Source organism: Manis pentadactyla, chromosome 12, assembly GCF_030020395.1.
Source record: "Manis pentadactyla isolate mManPen7 chromosome 12, mManPen7.hap1, whole genome shotgun sequence".
Taxonomy (NCBI): Eukaryota; Metazoa; Chordata; class Mammalia; order Pholidota; family Manidae; genus Manis; species Manis pentadactyla.
In genome coordinates, this window is record NC_080030.1 from 58,996,120 (window position 1) to 59,013,622 (window position 17,503).

Sequence of the window (17,503 nt, forward strand, 5' to 3'; positions counted from 1 at the left end):
TTTCTTTTTGCAGAATGATGATTTTTTTTTTATGTTCTCAATTGTTTCTGCATTTTCTATTTCATCGATATCTGCTTTTGTTTTATTATTTTCTTCTACCTACTTTGGGTTTAATTTCTTTCTCATTTTCTAGCTTCTTAAGGTGAAAGCTTAGATCACTATTTAGACCTTTTTTCCAAGAGATGGTTCAGTTGCACTACTAAGGCATCACGGCTGTGAGCTCTCCTCTGGATGTCACAGGCAATCCCTGAGGAATCTTTGCCTGGCCAGAGTTTAAATGTTTCCCTATCCTGTGTGAACTCTGGGAATTGTTCTGCCTACCACACCCCAGGCTTTCTTTGACATGTGGAGCTTCACACTGTGCATGTGTGGCCTAGCACTTCCCAACAGCTCAAGAGGACTGCTATACAAATTCCTGGAACTCTTCTTATGTGTAGCACCCCCTTTTCTAGAACTCTGTCCCACAACTACCTGACATCTCAGCTTCCCTGAACTTTGATTCCCATCTTCATCTCAATGAGGCCACCAGTGTTTTGCAGGATGCCTCCCTTCCCAGTCTGGAATTTACCTTTAAGTGAAAACCTTTGAGGTAGAACAAACATCACCCCCCTGCTCAGGGCAGCATTCTTCCAAAGGGACAAAGAAAGTGTGAATGGTAGAGATTAACAAGTGAGTGAGAAAGCTTCAAAAGCTGATGTTTTTGCAACTCCCTGGCAGAAGAATGGCAATAAACCAACAACCCAGGGCTGAAAATACTAGATGAGGCCTCTCAGAAACTCTCCTGAGATAGGGCAAATGACAACCTGGCAGATGACTGACTTATTTTTATAGCAGACTAAATCCCAAATCTTCATTTCCAAATCCACAGTGTATTGTCTTTTAGGTAAGAAACATTGGAAAAATCATAATTCTCATTATGTAAATGTTTATTCAAAAATACTTATAGAGCTCCTTGTGTCCAAAGAAAAAGTGCCCATCACTGAAGGCCTCCAAGCTGCATTAAGCTGATGGTTATAAGAATATGTTCAAGTTGTAATGAGAACACAAAGAGAAAGCATTTAATGCTGTTTGGATGACAGCCAAACCTGTACAATTCAAAGCATTATGATAACATTTCTGTATTCAAGAGGGGAGCCCAGCTGGAAAAAATATGGTCAGTTTGATTTGTCCAATGAGGTACAGTCAATGGTCTTCTTGTCTTTTAGTCCTTAATACAGTACTTTATTTTTCTCCAGTGTGAGAGATAAACCAGTGAAGGGGTTCCCTGTCAGGTCAGCACAACAACAGTGCTATAAATAGGAATCATCATTTCAATTCTTTGCTTGGTTATTGAACTACTCTGCTTCTTGATCATGAACTCCTCATAATTTCAAACATGAAGTTTTTAATAAGCAAGTAGAGAATACAGTCAACCTCAAAGGAAATGAAACCAAAAATTAAAATGGAAAACAAATCCATTTGTAATTATAACACATCTTAAAGAAGACCATAGGAAGTACAGAATTGAACCCACTGGAAAACTTGATCAATTCAAATGACCTAATATTAACCATTTGAATAAATCAATCAAGTTTTCATATATCTCTAGGCTCTGGTTGATCTTATGCATCCCAGAACACAACTGCTTCTTTATGGAAGCATCCCATTAAAAATGCAACAGCAAACCAGTTTGTAACATAGATCCTTCCCTGAAAGCCATCTCCCCTCAACTCCCACAACACATATGAATGCTAGTGTGTGTGTGAATGATAGCTGGAAATGGAGGTTGCTGCTTTTATTTACTCAGCAGGTATTGAACTCTATTGCTAAGTAGTTCCTCTCAATGGGAATTCCCAAGCATAACATTAATTCCCTACCTAGATCACGGTTCCTGTCGTGTGAGAGCAGCACTGCAGCAAAGAGAAAGTACTGCTTGTAATAGAAGTGGGAGCACCTTGATGGGAGCTGGAAATGCCCCTCAGGCACTAAAATACAAACCATGGCCCTTCTCAACCCTTACAGATCCAGCTCGGGTCTGTGTGCCCATAACTGCGGTGCGGCACAGCCTGTGCTGAAAGAGCCTGCAACAGCTTGGAAGGTCAACAGTTTTCCTGGGAACAAGGCAATATGCTGCTAAGGATTATCTCATCAGCACCAGAATAGGCTCAAGTGCCCAACTAACTAAAAAATTTAATTAAAACCCCAACAGTGTGTTTCCACATGCAAAGACTAAGGGAAGTCTGTAGGGAGGTGAGCTTTCTTCAAGCATGCCTCTCGAGGACATATATTTGAACATGCCCAAAATAGAAAAGGCAAATCAGAATATATATATGCTTTAAATAGATGAAGCTCTTGTTATATGCGAAAGAAAATGGTGTTTTAGCAGTGTCTCAATTCTCCATTTCTTTTAGGATGTCAAGATGCCATCCATGTAAGTTTTACAGTAACTTTATCTTGTATTCAACATTGATAAGCATTCTTTTAAAAATACAAAATATTTATGTATTAGGCTAAGTGAAAGAAAGTCTCAAATGGGTATACACTGTATGATTCCTTCTTTGTACCATTTTGGAAAGGCAAAAATATAAACAGTACAGATAAGTGGTTGCCAACATTTGGGGTAGAGAGAGCTTGAAGGTATTCTTCAGGATATTAAAATTAGTCTGTATCTTGCCTACAGTGGTGGTTATAAGAATCCATGCATGTGTAAAAACTCATTAACCTACACATTATAGAAGTAAATTTCGCTGTACAGAAAACTTTTTAATTGGTTTAGAAATCATTTGAGTGTCTACTGTGTATATTATGATAGGGAAATTCTCCTTGCTATTATAATGCTGGATATTCAGGCTCTAGTCTTAGTCAGCATCACTATAGCATTATTACTTGAACATCATTAGAAGACTATGCCAGCATTACAATTTCCAGCACTGTTACAACATCATTACTTCAGTGTCACCTGAGCTCCATTAGCCTCTTACTTAAATAATATAACTCAAGCTAGAGTAACTAATGGTTGGTGTGAAGCATCTACTTTTCCCATTTTCCTGACTTTCACTCTGTTTCTCTAGCTTTTCAGCCATGATTTTTGAATACACAGCTAAGCAAGATACATAAATTAATCTTCATTACCTTACAGCAAAAGGATATGCCTCACCACAAACTCTTAGCTTTTCCTTCACTCTTCCTTCTTTAAAAGAATAACCAGAAATTGTAAGGAATTCTTATTTGCACATTTTTGAGAAACAATTTGTCCTGTAAATGGGCATCAATGATGCTATGGTATATGTATGTGGAGGGCATTAAGCTGAGTTAAATGAGCCTGACAGAAAAAGACAAATACTGTATGGTGTCACTTCTGTGAGGATCTTTTTTTTTTAAGCTGATTTCATATGGATGATAGACTGGTGGTTGCCACAGGGCCAAGGGTACAAGCTTTCAGTTATAAGATGAATAAATTCTGAGGCTCTCATGTACAGCATGGTTACTATAGTTAATAACACAGTATGGTATAGTTGAAATTTGCTCAGAATAGATCTTAAGCATTTTCCCCAAAAAAGAAAAAAAACCAGTTAACCATGTGAGGTACTGGACGTACTAATTATCCTGATCTTGGTAATCATTCCACAGTATACATGTATATCAAATTGCCACACTGTATACTTTAAATATGTACAGTTATATTTGTAATTAATTATTTCTTAATAAAGTTGGAAAAATAAAATCAGCTTTTCAAGTTCAAAACGAATGTAAAGCTATGAATAGAGTCTGAAGGAGACTTTCATATACTGCTTCTGTCCTCATTCTCTTTGTTTCTTTTACACATTTGTGATTTTCAAGTTATTAATGCAACCTAGTATTTTATGTACACAATTACCATATCACATCTTCAAACCCAAAGTCAAAATCAGAGGGAAAAGACTTCTCACTTCCGTTTATTGTAGATCCAGATGTCCACACTCCTAACTCCTCTACCTGAAAACACATCTAATGTGAGAATTTTCTATTTTTCTGTGTGCCTGGGAACACGAGTGTCCATACCTGCTCTTCGATTTACAGGCCAACTCCTGCAAATCCTGCACTAATAGCAAATCCCCAAGGTAAACCTCAGGAAGAGAAACTCCACTCTCGTGTGTCTTAGGGTCTCACTGAGAGTCTCTGGACACCTTCCATAATTGGCTCCTAGTGCTTAGTATTTGAACTCTATCCTTGAGAACAGTGTATTCCTACCTCTTCTCAGTTGCCCTCCATCCCCTGCTATCTTGTTCTTTTCCATCATCGTGACTCCATTACCTCCCACATCAGAGACTCTGAACTTTTCTTGACGACTTGCCTGTTCTGACCCCTGTCTTCCAGTTTCCTACTCCCTGACATGAGCTGAGTCCTTCACTCTAAGAGTCGCCTACATTCTCCGGAGTGCACTGATGGGAAGTGAATCTCAGTGTTCTTCCAAATCCTCAGTCATACTCTCCAAGGGAAGAGAGAAATCTCTGGGTATCCTTCCAGAACTTTCTCTGTATATACATGCTCTACACACATACACCTTTTTGAAAAATGCTTATGAATGGAAGCATAATATTCACATTGCCCTATGCTTTGCATTTTGCTTGTCTTTATATTTCAAAATAACCATATCCACTGCATTCTTTTTAAAAGTGGCATAATTGTACCATAACTTATTAATGAGACCATTGCTGATTAGCTTTCAGTTTTCTTTTTTGGTGATGTTGCCATGAAAAACTATGGCTCAGGGAACATCTTTGTACTTGTATTTTTGCAAACACATGCAAATATAATTATAGAAAACTTTTTGAAGTGGAATTAATTGCTGGGTCAACATTTTCAGCTTATTCATCTTCATAAATTTCTCCTAATTTTTCTCCCAAAATGTTGTATCAATTTATATTCCAACCAAAAGGATTCAAGAATTCCCAATTTGTGTGAATTCACCAAACTTATATATTATCAAAATTTTTATCTTTATTCTCTGATAGACTAAAAGACCTACCTCATTATTGTTTAACGTACTTTATTTAATTATTAGTAAGGTCCCTATCTTTGTATATGATATAGGTTTGGGGCCAATTTATATCTTTTTCTGTGAAATATGTGTTTTGCCCATTCTTTTCTCATCAGAAGAAAGAGTGTTTCTTTTTGAGGATTCTGGGTCTTCAGAAACCTCACTGGGCAGTAGGCACATGCTCTGTCTTCTGCCTCCTCACACCCAAACAAGCCCCATCACTACTCTACTATTAGATGACCTCCAGGACAGCAGTAAGGGTCACTCCACCCTCTACTGGCCACCTCTCTGGAACTTCCACCGGAAACGATGCAAAGGAGCATTCTACTCTCTGATTCTCCAAACTTAAAGGGCGAATGATTCTAGCATCACCAGGCCCTGTCCGCCTCTCCCACTTGTACCACTCTCTCCTTGTCCCCTTTCCACCCCCACGCCCCTAGGCTTCTGCTCCACCTGGCCAGGCAGAGGATGCGAGTCTGAGTCACTCTTCTTGCCACAACTAGTTTGTTGAACAAACAGGACTTGTGACATTAAATACAGCTTTGTTTTTTGTTTCCCCATCCCTTTCAACTTCATGCAGTGCCGGTAATCTTCTTCTTTACCAGGCAACAAATCCAGCAGTCCTTTGATTTAGGCATTTCCTCTTTGGGATTCTATATGTTCTTATAGTTGCTGTAAGTAACACACACCATTTCCTACCAGTCTTAAGAATGTCCCGTGGTGGCGGCTGAAACCCTGCCCTCCCAGTGCCTTCTTCTCCCCTGCCCCTCCGCCCCCACCCTGCCCCAGGTTACTGGAGCTGCAAGTCCTCTTGCAGAAGCAGGCGCCGTCCCTCCACAGCCTTCCCACCTCACTTCCTCCCCGAGTTCTCCCTGCTCTTTCCCTCCCTCCAACAGAGGAAGCTCAGGCAGGGAGGAGACATGAGAGAAGAAAACAGTCCTTCCTGGACTGGGTGACTTCATGCTCTTGGGACTGACACTTGTTTCAAGCTGGCATCCCCGAGAGAGAAAACAAGTGCTGGACTTTCCTGTCTTTGGGGCCAGTCTCTATTACTACTGGGCTTTGCCCTTGACCCAGAGGACCCAGCTCTGCTCCTAGTGGGCTGGCCTCCTTCCCCAGGCCTCCCACCTCTTTTGCCAAAGGCCTTCTCACCCTCCCCAGCCCCCCAGCAAGCCCATGCCTGCCCTCTCTCCCCAGAGTAGTTGCACCTTCTCTGAGCACACAGGCCAGGCCTGTGCAGAGACCCCCCACTGCACGACTAGGAGCCCTAGGCACTGGTCAGTTGTTTCTCAGCCTCTTCAGGTGTCTCAGGTGCCTGGGGCAAAGTCCTCTGTGTCTCCAACCACAGGAAGCTGGAGGTGAGGGGACAGCATCAGAGACAAACAAAGCTGGGCATTAAAGAGATGACAGCAGATTGTATTTTGTTCAGTATCTTCTGCAGCAGGGAAAATGCTGCGCCCCAGGGGGATTTGCACGGAGGGAAAGTGAGGAGGAGTAAGCAGGGACCAGAGCAGAGCCAAGGAAGGGAAAAATTAGAAAGCAGGTAAGAGGGGGAGTCAGTGTAAATGTAGTTAGGCCTTCGGTATCTGCAACTGGCATTTATGGAACTTAGGTTTCTACCCTTCCAAAGAGGGAGGGAGACAGAGGCCCCATCCACCCTGATGATTGCATTTCCAAGTCCTCAGATGCTTGAGAAAGCCCACCTGGGTTGTAGGGGATACATATACTTCTCAAAGAAAACAGAGGAAGGATTTACAATTGTAAGCTTTCTAAGTAAATGTTCAAAGGGAGTCAGGGGCCTATTGTTAGCTATTATTTTGAATAAATAACAAATTCTTTTGGCAGCCTTGACCTTCTCCATACAGGAACTTAAAAAGGGGGCTGGGTCATCCCAGGGATAGGATGCTGGGCTGTTAGAAGCCATGGTAGAGTTCGGTCAAGTCTCTTAGTTCAGAGGTTTAGATGGAGTCATTCATGCAGAAAGTTTTTGCAGTTCTCTGCAGACACTCCCCAGTGGAGAATATCATAGAGTATAAAGCCCAGCTTGCCCCAGGTGCCTTGTCCTGATGAAATTCTTTCCTATCCCTTTCTCATGTTCTTAACCTCATTGACAGGTCTGGGTATCACTCCTTTGTACAGATGGCTATGGGGAAGAGTTGTTCACATACACATTGGGATTCAATGTCTAATCACTGGTGCCTCAGTGGAAAGAACAGCAGACAGAATCCAATTCCAGTATCCTCTTACATGGCCGAACCTATGGTTGATCCTAAGAATTGGGGCACTAGTGATAGGGAAGATTTACAAGGCCAGCAACCTAGACCGGCTGGCTCCACTCTGTCTCAACCCCTCCTCAACACAAACAACAACAACAAAAAACACTCCCTTGGTTTCCTGCTCTGTCGAGCACCGGTTCTCAAGCTTCACTCCCTCCCCCCTGGCCTGCTCTCTTGCTGTGCACATAGGAATGTTATAGATAAGGAAGCAGAAAGATAAAATTGCTCCCTTTGTCCTTTGTTGGAGGCTCAGACTTTTTGGGAAATAACTCCCCTATGAGCCTGCCGGTGTGAAATAAAGCCTCAACACTCCAAGACCTCCAAGTGCCGCTTGGTTCTTCCGTCAGTGATCCAGTCCAGGTTTTTTTCAGTATTTTCTGTAACACTAGGAACTGAAAAGTCAAAAATATGAAAACCAGCCTCATTTGCTTCTGCTTCTTTTTTGGTTGTAGTCTCCTACTGAAGAGAAAGTCATATTTGAAATGAGGTGGCCCACAGGAAATGCTCAATGAATGAATGAATGAATGAATGAATGGGCCGTGTTTCTGAATGAGGCAATATTTAGGCAGTACTTCTTTTTGGCTGCAATGCATGAATTGTCTGATATCTGAATAGATTCATTTTATTTTAAAATATTATTTAAGGTTTTGTTTATAAGAATAAATGTTTATTATATGACATTTTGAAAATACCAAAGTGCACAAAATAGAAAGTAAACTCATTTGTAATCCCATCTCAGGACTCATGACTTTTAATATTATATATTCATAAACACATATTTTGTATGTTATTGAAAACCAAAAATACTAAACTATATAATAATAAACTGAATTATATGATACAGAATTCATATAACTTAAAAATGGTACATCTTCTCTGGATGCTATGGCCTTTTTTTAAGTACAACTTTGTTCAAGTTTGCTGTTGTGTTTCAGTTTGATTTATAAATCCTACACTAGTCAGCTTTTGCCTCAATAATGCTGCATAACAAAAAACCAGGTGGCATAGAACAATAAGTACTTAGTTCTCTCTCCCACCTACAGGGGCAGGTCTGCCAGTCACAACTGCACTGGCAGGGTTTGACCCCAGGCTGCTGGTTTGGTTCAGGTGTGCTCCAGATGTCTCAAAATTCCAAGCCTCTGTTTGTTTCGTGTCCAAATACATCCCATTAGCCAAAGCAAGTCACATGGCCAAGCCCAAAATCAATAAGACTGAGAAATATACCCTGAATTTGGCGTGAATTCACATAGAAAAGGAAGCAGGAAGGGGTGAAGAATTGGAAACAACAATCCAGTCTAGTCCAGGCCTAAATATAGTTATTTATATCATTTCCTTCTTGTTAGGACTAGGATATTGATATTTTTAATACTTTATTATGATAAGCAACAAATTATAAAATTTATTTAGCATGAGCATGAAGGACATTCTAAACGCACTAAAGTCTGGTAATTACTCTTAACATTCGAATCCTCCACAATCCATAGTTAATGTTATGTAGTCATTTTCTTTTGTCTATTTATTACATTCCTTTGAATGCTCCACTAGAAACTTTTCTCTGGATTCTCTGGAGAAAGGAAACTGCCTTTCTCCAGGTTTCACTAGAGCCCTATGAGGATAGCTTTTTCCCGTTTCTGTGGCTGTAGTTTTAACCATGCCTCTCAAAGAAAATTAGTATTTTGTATATTAAAACATTTCTATATTTCTAACATAGCCTTAAAACATAACTATTTCTAATTTCAAATATCCCTACACCTGTTTATTTTAATTTTTTTCTCTTAAGCACATAATGTAAAGTATTCAACTTAGGTTTTTATGAGATGAATAAGAAATAGCTCTGTTCTTATGTTACCTAATAATATGTTAATCAGGTCATATTGTTTTAGAATTTGCAGGTCATCTTCTATTTCAATCTTTAAGTCTGCCCAAAGAATCAAGTAAACCAAGAAAATTCTTTCAACAATGACATCACCGTCATTGCAATTGATCCTTTCAGCTGTTTTCCACGTGCACTAATGAGGTGTTTTGATCCATGTCACATAAAATATGCAGTTAGTTTCATTTTCCTGTTTGTACCCAGGTCCTGATAAAGTGTGCACAGACGCAGTGAGCATGTCCTCTTCAAGAGTTAAATTACTTCTTGATAGGATGGGCATGAGAAAGGAGCATTAAGTCTTTTGTGCAACCAGGAAAGAACTAGTCAATAGTGTGCCCTCAACTGGGGGCTGTATTGCCCCCACCTGGACGGGTGTTGGGGAATGTGTCAGGCATGTTTATTTGTCACAATAGCTGCAGCCTGCTACTGGCAAATAGTGCCTGGGCACCAAGAATCACCACAGTGCACGGGGCCAACCCACACTGCAGGGAAGTGCCCAACTCAAAATGCCAGGTGTGCCCTATGCTGAAACACTAATTTAGTGGGATGTAGCCTGTATTAGGATTTTTACTTGCACACAATAGAACCACCTTTAGCTAGTTTAAGTGGAAAAGGAACTTTATAGTAAAGGACAGTCAGTGGCTCACAGAATCCCTAGATGGTCCAGAGAATCAGACTGGGTGACCAAACAACAGGAAAAATGCTCTATTACAGGGCCAACTGCTCTGGGGGAACCCGCCTGCCACTAATCTCTGCTGGGATGTACTACTTACACAGGGTATGGGATCCCCCAAGTAGCACCTTTGCCACTACTGTTTCTTTGAGAGCTGGTTTCCTCTCCACCATCCTCACCAGGATGGGCTGATTACATGCAGGGTCACCCTTTTTCTTGATGGAGTCCAGGTCACATGTCTGAACTCCTCTGACAAAGAAGGCTGCTGAGAAGGCATCGGAGCCTCTACCCTGGGCAGTCACTAAGTGTGGCAAATGCTCACGGAATCACCAAAGCCCTCGTTACATGCGCCTCCATAAAGAAACTTCCCAAGCACGGTCCTGATAAAAACAGCTTCCAAATTTGTCCTCCAGAATCTTAAAAAGATATTGTTAGTATCTCTCCCCACTGTGGCACATTCATTCTATTTTCTCTACCTTAATTACCACATGAGATATTTTTTTGGATTGGTACGTATGTATCACTTCTGTTTTTTACCTCAGCACTGTAATTCCTATCCAGCTATAAGGCTCTTATTTTTTGTCCTTTCACCTCCTACAATTTTATATATCCCACAAGAACATTCAAAAAAAATGATTTTTTAAAATTATGAGTAAGACAGCATATATGTGGCTAAAAATATAAGCATAGAAAGTACAGAGCACTTTGGTTCAAAGACATAGTCATGATTATGTTGTGCTCATGTGGTTTTTGGCAGGAAGTGCGGGGAGCATTCTAAAGAGTTGTACCAATCAGCTACACAGTTACTTAAGAACAAGAGCTCCATCTACCATAGAGCTTAGTTTGACAGGACTACAAGCAAACTGGTTGGAGAATATAACACATACAGGGCAGTGTCATAGGATAGAGCTTTTCAGAAATAATTTGAACCACTGAAGGGAGAACAACTTACTAGAAACAATGAACTGATTTCTCAGGTTTATTGTTCCTCTCTTTGATGCTGTAACAAAACTTCATGCACTTCCAGCAATTGACTAATGACAGTGTATGTAGAGGAATAACTATTGCTGTTTACATTTTTAAATTATCCCAAGTTGTCTAAATTTATCAATTAGATTTACTAGATGCAAATAAGTAGTTTTGAGAATATTACACTAAAGATACTAGTACCTTCCTTCAGCTCTCAAATTACCTTATAAACAAGGCTTATTATCCCCCAAATAGTGATCCAGAAAAGAAGTTCTGCAGCTAGTATCAGAAGTTTAAATTTACTGACTCAGAGTGAATTACTCTATACTCATTTTTACTGTGAATGAATTAATCCAAGGGTTTGCCTTGTTTGCATGAGGGCTGCTATAAAATTCATTTAAGGGCTTGAAAACTTTTTTTTTAAGTACACTGTACTTATTTTTTATGATTTCTACCTGGAAAAATTAAAATTCAGGAATGAATGTACAATTTGTTTGAAGATAAAATTATTATAGATGCAATTAGAACATGATGACGACAATGGATAATAATAGATTATCCATTTATCAATTTAGGTCTGGAGATACTCTAAGTTTGTCTTTGATTATATAATGAAATAAATTCTTAATTTGTTATATAATGTGGTAGCTGGTTTATGCATTTGTGGTCAAGTGCATAGGTGAAAACATTTCTTATTGGTCATATGTCTGAAATGATGTCTAGAATATGAAGCCAGAATTGCTTCAATTACCTCCTTATGGGAACACCTGGCTGCTTGGATGACTGGTTGGAGGCACATTTGCAATTTTGGAGTGAATAGTTTGAATCTTCAATATACTCTACTTACAAATCTTATGTATCTCAAAGATCTATTGATAGTCTAGAATGAGAAGTAGATTAATACCATAATCTAAAATTCTGTAAATGGGACCAAGTTCAAAGCCAACAGAATCTTATCCTGCAATTGAAAATACTTTTTGACATCCCTTACAATATTCATAAGATCTGCTATTTTTCCAGTGACTGAAAATGTTGGAATTCAGTTATAAACGTGTGTATGTGCGTACATGAATTTGACCCAACACAAATGAAGCAGAATGTAAAGTCTTCTAGAATTCTAAACCTTCTATTGACAACAGATGCAGTTGGGGTGGCCCCATCAAGAAGGCCTCACACATGGACAGCTACTGGGACAGTGGTATGAGTACAAAGTGCATTGTGGTATAATCACAAAAAGTCTAGGATCCTTGGAAATCACCTGGCCAAACTGTTTCAAATTATAGTTTCACAACTAAGGCTCGGAAAAGTGAATGGGTTGACTCAAGATCACTCATCAGTAGTGGGTCCAAGACTAGAAGCCCTAATCTACCTCCTCAACCAAACCAATGCTCTTTCACCAGCCATGAAGTGTCAGAAAACCAGGCTACATAATGTACAGTACCAATATAGGACAATGTGCTCTGGTTATGACCCAACAAGCAATTATTCTGTGACTCTGATTAATGGGGAAAAGGTCATTTTGAATACTTCAGACCCAAACTTAGGTTTTTGCAAATTAATGCATATTTTTTTAATGGAACTGTGAAGAAAATTTGTTTTATTGCATACTGTCAATTTACGTTGCAAAGCTGCTTAAATGAAGATTTCACTGACAAGGATTAGAATCTCTTAATTCCTAAAATAAATGTCTGGGCTTCTTTCTTCAGTTCTATCACATCAGCTGACAGAACTTCAGGGCGGCAAGGGAGCTGGCTTTCCCTTTGTTACACATTCTAAACTTGTGAAATGTATTGTACTCAGTGGAGAGAAGTGTTACATTGCAGGAAGAGTGTGGTTGTGAAGCAGAACAGACCCAAGTTGAAATTTAGCCCTATTTTTTATTAGCTTTATAAACAGCCATTTAGCTTACAGCCATTGAACCATTTAGAGCCAGTTTCCTAGTAATCTGTACAACAGTCCTAGTAACTTACTAATGGGATCACTAAAATGGAATAATGTGCCTAAATGAGCTGGCACACAGCCAGGTATTTAACAAATGGAAGCTATGGTTCTTAATTAAAATAACAGTAAGATATGTAACCTCAGATTGCAAAAAGATACTATTTTAGTCTTTTAAAATGTTTGGAAGAATTGGAATAGCTCCTTGAGGGTAAAGATATTTATAGCTCTATGCTGAGAAGTGCTATTTCTCCTGAGATCCTATTAGTTTAAATTATGGGATGGTGAAAATAGCCCAGGAACTTGGAGATGGAGCCCTGGGTTGTAGGGCAGGCGCAGCTCCCTGACAGCAGTGTGGCCTTGGACAAGGCAGGCCCCTCCTTGAGTCTGTTTCCTCATTTGAAAAACAAGGCAAACCCCAAGATATCTTTCCTATCTTGAGGGTTTACTTAAGGAAGTAGTCTACAACTGAGAAGACCTGTGTCACTGAAAGGGATTTCACAGTGAGCACCCCCACGTCTTTGCATCTGAATGAACATCTTTTGTTTAATCTTTGCTACTGATGTCACTTTGGTGATACATTATTAGCATTTTACGAGATGCTATTCAGATCTTTGCATTCAATGTTTTGTTTTAATTCTCTGTGAAGTTGACTGACTGACTTTAAGTGATTTAAAAGTTTGAAGGTGAAGGTGCTCTGGCAGCTGTGCTATTTTAGCATGAAGATAAAAATATCAAGGTGACGAAACCCTGAAACTGTCAGAGCACGTGTTTGTGTCTTCATTATACCAACACAGATCCAACAACTTCCAAGAGTGACACAAAAAGAGAGGAAAGGCAACAAGGGAAAACAATATGTTTATTAAGAGGCGTGAAAATGCATAAACTCATTTATAAATAAATGTAGTATAATTTACCAAGTGAAAAAATAGCTTAAATCCATGAGCAAATTGGATTTTATATTTGAAATGACTATACATTTGATCTCCAATAATTCCCCCCTCCATCATGATCTCTTAGTAGCAGCAATTTTGCAATGACTATGGAAAACGCTGTTACCAATGATTATAATATGAGGGGAAGTTTTTCAAGAATTTTCTTTAAAAATGAACCAGTGCAAACAAACTCAGATTATAAGGGATACAGTAAGACCTGGGTCTCATTTACAGAAAAGTAGAAAATAAAAATCCCAAACATTTGTTCATTAAGAAATGAAAAAGTAAACTACATTTGATCATTGAAAAATAATACATATCAATATTATAAAACATTCTTAACCAATAATTGTAGTAATTACATTTATAAATGTTCATTCAAGTACTAATGTTTAATAAACATTCAAATTCCCATGAAAAGTACACTAGATGGAGACACATGTGGATAATGCTTCCTTTGATTTAGTAACAACAAAAATCATGTCCACAGGAGGCAAATGACCCTTAAAATACTGCATCTTTTGGTCTGTAAATGATTTTTTTACAGTCTGCATATTTTATCTGTGAGGAAGGACCAAAGAAATATCTCACAACAGCTAATTAGGAAATCCTTTCTATAAAATAACTTTCAATGTTACAGAAACAAACATTCTAAAACACAAATTTAGCCTAAAAATATAACTGGGCAGAATCAGTTTTCTTTGGCAAGAAATTGCTAATTCTTTACCAAATGCTGGTCTGCTGTGGTAGAGACACTAGCAAAACACTTCTCTGGTATTTACCAAAGAGCTATTTAATAAGTCAAAAGATTGCATAAACTGTGGTACCATGATAGCAACGTAGAGCTTATATCAAAGCTGCACTGAAATCAACATTGTTTCCTTGATTACTGTTGTTAATGGATCTTCCTTCAAAAAGCTCCCTCCTAATTTTGGCCTGAGTCTCAGGCTTTAATAAAAGTTCCTTTATCTGTTTCACTTTGGACTTCAGACCCATCCTTTCTTGATGCAAAGCTTCATTAATTAAGTCTCGGATTCCAATAGGTTTCTTGCCTATGGAAAAAAATTACATAATACATTTTATGTACAAATGCCAATAGAAAACATTAAATATGGCACACACTGACTATCAAAAAAGGGTTAAAAAGAAACCTTTAAAATGTCCATGTTTTATAGAAAAGGTTGCATTTTGCCAAAAATATACCATTTACATGAAACAAATTTACTATAAATAAAGATCAGTGCATAGCAACAGCATATGTAGGACAAATGTGAAATATTATGGACTAACTGTATGGATAATAATTTCAACAGTGATTATTTAAAACTCAGCACTTGTTAGCTGTGTATGTGTTTTGACCTCAGTCAAAGTAGTCAAATGCTCTATAAGCAGTATAAATGGCAGTATTCCATTTATGGCAAGACCCTTTCCACAGCCATTGAGTCCATGAGGCATAACGCAAAGTCCCCTCTCCCTTGGCCATGGCTGAGGACAAGTGAAACTTGGGTCATTCTTCTTTCATAAATTAATCTCCTCTGCTAGTCTCAGCGCTCCATTACTCTTCTGTTGTATTTCAGAAATGCAAACACATCGATCATGAAAATATTAAGCAATCTCCACAGATTGGACACGAGACAGTAAACAGCACAATGCAAATTAGTCCACTGATCAGCAGAGGGGGGCCAGGATGCTTCTCACAGAGCAGTGGGGGCCTGCCTGCATTCAGGTCTCATTTCCTGTTGTCACTGTCAGTGCCATTCCTATCAGCCTCGTCAGTTTTCACAGAGCTCCCATCCCCTGGCTTGTTTTTGTTCTGTGTTTCTTCCAGATATTGCTGGACAGCCTTGAGCACTGCGTTCTCCACCAGCCTCTTACTGAGCCTTACCAGCTCAGCATCATCAGGCTCACCTCCATTCTTATCACCTACATTCCACAACAGAGAAGAGAGGTCACTGAGGTCATATCGCCATAGAAACGCAGCATGCAGGGCTTGGCTAGTTCGGTTAGTTAAAAAGAGCAAGTGTCCTTCAATCTGGTAAACTGGATTTATAAATCCAAGAATACTGGCTTGACTTTTCATTTGGTATTTGTAAGAGAAGGAGACTATTCCTGAAGACTTCAAGGTTGAAAAAGCAGTTCATCAGCCCCAATCTAACAATACTCTGCTTAGAAGTTTCCCGTTTCTACATGGAATTTTTCTTCTTTTCTCAACCAAGGCTACTTGCTACTATTAAAGTACACATGCATTCACCAACAATCTGTGTCTGATAAAACCAAATGTCAGATAATCAAGATTTCCCTATCACCTAACTACTTAGGATCACTAATTTTAAAATGTTTGGTCTATAGGCTGGTTATTAATAAACTCTCAGCAATCCCATGAAGACAAAGGCAGTTAATATTGCGAGGAACTGGTTTAAAATAAGCTTGTAAAACTAATATTCTTTTTAATTTCAGTGCCATCACTATAGTTTAAGAAATAGGAAACTCTTCAAGGAAGAGTTAGGATTATGATAGTAAACTACTAGATGTTTAATATTTTATGGCATTTTGCTTTCCTGCTAGTGATGATTAAGGTTTAATGATTCTATCTTTCATTTTACTGTAAAAGGCTGGCTCTCATCTATTCTCACACTACACATTTCTTATTCATTCTCCTAGTCTCTCTTAACTGGGGAAAAGAACAAAGGAGCTCATGTGTCATGTCTACTTAGTCCCTCATTTATTCCATCAGGCTGTGGATCTGGGAAGATTGGAGGTAAGGACATATGAGTACCTAAATATATTAATAGATGATTACAGATATTGAGTGATAAACAAAAATACAATAATAGTTGGGGACTTCAATACTCTACTTTCAACAATGGATAGACCATCCAGAGGAAAATATCGATAAGGAAACACTGGGCTTGAACTATGCTTTAGACTATGGAGAACATTCCATCCAACAGCACCAGAAACACATTCTTCTTAAGCACACACAGAACATTTTCCAGGAAAGATCATATGTTAGTTTTTTAAAAAGTTCAGAGCACATTTTAAAAGACTACAATTATACCAAGTATCTTTGCTGACCACAGTGATATGAAACTAGACATCAATTATAAAAGGAAAACTGGGAAACTCATAAGTGGAAATTAAAATATTTTTAATTTTTTAATTTGAATTTAACACTCTTGAATAACCAATGAGTCCAAGATGAAATCAAAAAGGAAATCAAAAGATATCTTGAAACAAATGAAAATGGAAACACACATACCAAAATTTATGGGATGCAGCAAAAGCAGTGCTAAGAGAAGTTTATAGCAATAAATGCCCACATTAAGAGAAAGAAAAAAGAAGAACAGGGAAAGATCTGAAGCAAACAACTTAACTTTACATCTCAAGAAACTAAAAATATAAACAAACTGAGCCCAAAGGTAGCAGAAGGAAGGAGAGCGTAAGATCAAAGCAGAAATAAATGAAAGAAAAATAGAAAAGATCAATAAAACTAAGAGTTGGTTTTCTGAAAAGATAGAACAAAATTGACAAACCTTTAGCTGGCTTTACTAAGAAAAAAAGACTCACATAAATAAAATTCTAAATGAAAGGGGAGACATTACCACAGATACCACATAAATACAAATGAAGAAATGAGTAAATTCCTAGACACACACAGCCTTCCAAGTTTGAATCATGAATAAATAGAAAAACTGGACAGGCCAATAATAAATAAGACTGAAGAAGTATCAAAAACTTCCCAAAAAAGAAAATCCCAAGACAAGATGGTTTCACCAGTGAATTTTACCAAATATTCAGATAATGATTAACACAAATTCTTCTCAAACTCTACCAAAAAAC

General features: G+C 38.5%; 1 protein-coding gene and 1 long non-coding RNA gene across 3 annotated transcripts in view; one reads left to right on the plus strand and one right to left on the minus strand.

Moving 5' to 3' along the window:
- Positions 1 to 3,398, plus strand: part of LOC118921776 (uncharacterized) — a 59,701-nt gene extending 56,303 nt beyond the window's left edge. The window contains exon 6 of the long non-coding RNA XR_005028508.2: positions 2,002 to 3,398. This is a non-coding gene — a long non-coding RNA (uncharacterized LOC118921776). The remainder of the gene's footprint in view (positions 1 to 2,001) is intronic.
- Positions 3,399 to 13,567: 10,169 nt separating this feature from the next.
- AKAP7 (A-kinase anchoring protein 7) overlaps positions 13,568 to 17,503 on the minus strand; it is a 150,564-nt gene continuing 146,628 nt past the window's right edge. Inside the window, exon 8 of one of the 2 annotated variants that reach the window (XM_036903787.2) lies at positions 13,568 to 14,715. In XM_036903787.2, coding sequence (XP_036759682.2) covers positions 14,510 to 14,715 — 206 coding nt within the window. In that variant the 3' untranslated portion in view covers positions 13,568 to 14,509. Of the gene's footprint in view, positions 15,587 to 17,503 lie in introns of both variants that reach the window. The other variant, XM_036903788.2, reaches the window with a different exon arrangement.